The sequence below is a fragment of the Eriocheir sinensis genome, chromosome 44 (genome assembly GCF_024679095.1).
Source record: "Eriocheir sinensis breed Jianghai 21 chromosome 44, ASM2467909v1, whole genome shotgun sequence".
Classification (NCBI taxonomy): Eukaryota; Metazoa; Arthropoda; class Malacostraca; order Decapoda; family Varunidae; genus Eriocheir; species Eriocheir sinensis.
In genome coordinates this window covers 3,184,505-3,187,004 of record NC_066552.1, presented here as the reverse complement: position 1 = coordinate 3,187,004, position 2,500 = coordinate 3,184,505, and the positions used below count along the sequence as shown (strand labels likewise).

General features: G+C 46.2%; 1 protein-coding gene across 1 annotated transcript in view; it reads left to right on the top strand.

The window, feature by feature from the left end:
- Positions 1–1,854, top strand: part of LOC126980291 (uncharacterized) — a 58,183-nt gene extending 56,329 nt beyond the window's left edge. The window contains exon 2 of the mRNA XM_050830004.1: positions 1,649–1,854. Within this exon, the coding sequence (XP_050685961.1) occupies positions 1,649–1,839 (191 nt within the window). The 3' untranslated portion in view covers positions 1,840–1,854. The remainder of the gene's footprint in view (positions 1–1,648) is intronic.
- The last annotated feature ends 646 nt before the right edge of the window (positions 1,855–2,500 follow it).

Below are 2,500 nucleotides of genomic sequence, written 5' to 3'. Positions count from 1 at the left end.
GAGGATGTTTAGTGTTGAGGAAGGTGATAGCTGTGTGTTGTCAAAGAATAGGGGATAGTTGTTTGGAAGATTGTGTCGAGTGGATAGGTGGAGAAACTGTTTTTGAGGCGTTGAAGGACACCAGGTTCCTCTTGCCTCACCATTATCTCCTATTTCCCATTATTTGCAGCCTTGGTTGAGATAATGGGTGTGGAATGAGAGAGAGAGAGAGAGAGAGAGAGAGAGAGAGAGAGAGAGAGAGAGAGAGAGAGAGAGAGAGAGTGGTGGATTAGTAATTATGTGGAGAATAAGGTGGAGGAGGAAGATGTGGAGATGATATGGATTCTGTGCGTAGTGGAGATGAGAGATGGAAATGAAATGGAGGATTAAGATGTGGAGATGATTGAAACTATATATGTGGATGCTGTAAGTGGAGGCGAGTGGAAGAGGGAGATGTGGAGGTGATGTAGACTCTGTGTGGAGGCTGTAAGTAGTGGAGATGAAGTGGAGATGAATGAGGGAGATGTAGGAGTGAAGGTGAGTTAAAGGGAGGGTGAGGAATGGTAAAGGGAGGAGGAGGAGAGGGAGGAAGGGGGAGAGCAGGCTAATAGAAGGGAGGAGGAGGAGGAGGAGGAGGAGGAGGAGGAGGAGGAGGAGGAACCAAGATGGGCTAAAAATACTTTCCACTGGGAGGTCGGTAACTCCCCCCCCCCCCCTTCTCTCTCTCTCTCTCTCTCTCTCTCTCTCTCTCTCTCTCTCTCCTCCTCCTCCTCCTCCTCCTCCTCTTCCTCTTTCTCCTCCTCCACCTCCTCCTCCTCCTCCTCCTCCTCCTCCTCCACCTCCTCCTCCTCCTCCTCCTCCTCGTCCTCCTCCTCCTCCTCCTTCTTTTTTTCTCATTCAATATCCACTTCCTCCTTCGCATCGCTTTCTGCTTCTCTCTTCTTCCTTCTCTTCCTTCTCCTCCTTCTCCTCCTCCTCCTCCTCCTTTTCTCTTTCTCGACTCTCCTTTTCCTCCTTTTCGAATTTTCCCTCCATCGAACAAGACTTTCTTCCATCATTCCTCATTCATTTCCTCCTCCCTCTCCTCCCTCTCCTCCTCCTCCTCCTCCTCCTTCTCCTCCTTCTCCTCAGCCTTAAAGGAGGTAGACAACTCATTTAAGACCCATTGCGTGAAGACCTTTGATGTTCACTTTTTTTTTTTATAGATTCTTGGGCTCAGGTGTTTATGGATGCTTCGTTTGTGGTGTTTTTTTTTGTCACTTTTCAACACGCTATTTTTTTTCGTCGTTTATGATTTTTTTTTTGTCTTATTTTATTATTAGTCTTGATGTTTGATGTTTTCCTTTGTTTTTTGTTTTTTATTAATGAAGAAAAATGGTGTTTTTTTCTCTTTATTTAATTTATTTTATTTGTTTTCTGTTTGGTATTTTTATTATTATTATTACTAGTACTACTTTTACACTACTACTACTACTACTACTACTACTACTACTACCACCGCTGCTACTACTATTACTAATGCCACCACCACCACCACTACTACAACATCTACTACTACTTCTACTTCTATCATTGCCACTACCACAACTAACAACAACAACAACAACAACAACAACTTCACGTCCACCTCTAACAATCTTACTCACCTGTGCCTTCTCCTCTCCCCCAGGTACGTGGCGGCTAATTGGGCAGGTGAGAGGCGTTGGCAGGTGTTGTTCCCGGGACTGTCAGGTAAAGCAAACACGTCCAAACAAAAAGCAAACAGCCATCCCGCCTCACACGCGCATCTTCGTTAAACAGACAGAAGTAAACACCCGCAGCGACTTGCGTGGAGAATGTAAACAAGGGAAACTGAAGTAAACGCAAAGTAAACAAGGTAACGTTAACAAACAAGGCAACAGGAGCAAGCTCTTTCTAATTTTTTCTTTCTTTAACGGTATGCCTATTGCGCCGGTAGACTTTTTTGGTGGTTCCTGGTGGTCGGTCCCTGTTCGTCATGGCTCGGGCAGTTGTTTAGAGTGGTGCCGTCTTGCTTGGCTCATGCTGTCCCCTGGAGCTCATTTTTGTGCCTCAGGGTGAATCTAGAGTCCATGTTGGTGGTTTTCAGGACAGCATGTGGGAAGAGAGAGATGATGTAGATTCTTTGTGGAGGCTGTAAATAGTGGAGGTGAGTGAGAGAGATGTTAGAGTGGAGGCGAGTTAAAGGGAGGGTGAGGGAAGGTAAAGGGAGGAAGGCAGAGAGGGAGGGAGAGAGCAGGCTAATAGAAGGGAGGAGATAGATGATGTAGACTATGTGGAGGCTGTAAGTAGTGGAGATGAATGAGGGAGATGTGAGAGTGGAGATGAGTTAAAGGGAGGGTGAGGGAAGGTAAAGGAAGGCAGAGAGGGAGGGAGAGAGCAGGCTAATAGAAGGGAGGAGATAGATGATGTAGACTATGTGGAGGCTGTAAGTAGTGGAGATGAATGAGGGAGATGTAGGAGTGGAGGTGAGTTAAAGGGAGGGTGAGGGAAGGTAAAGGGA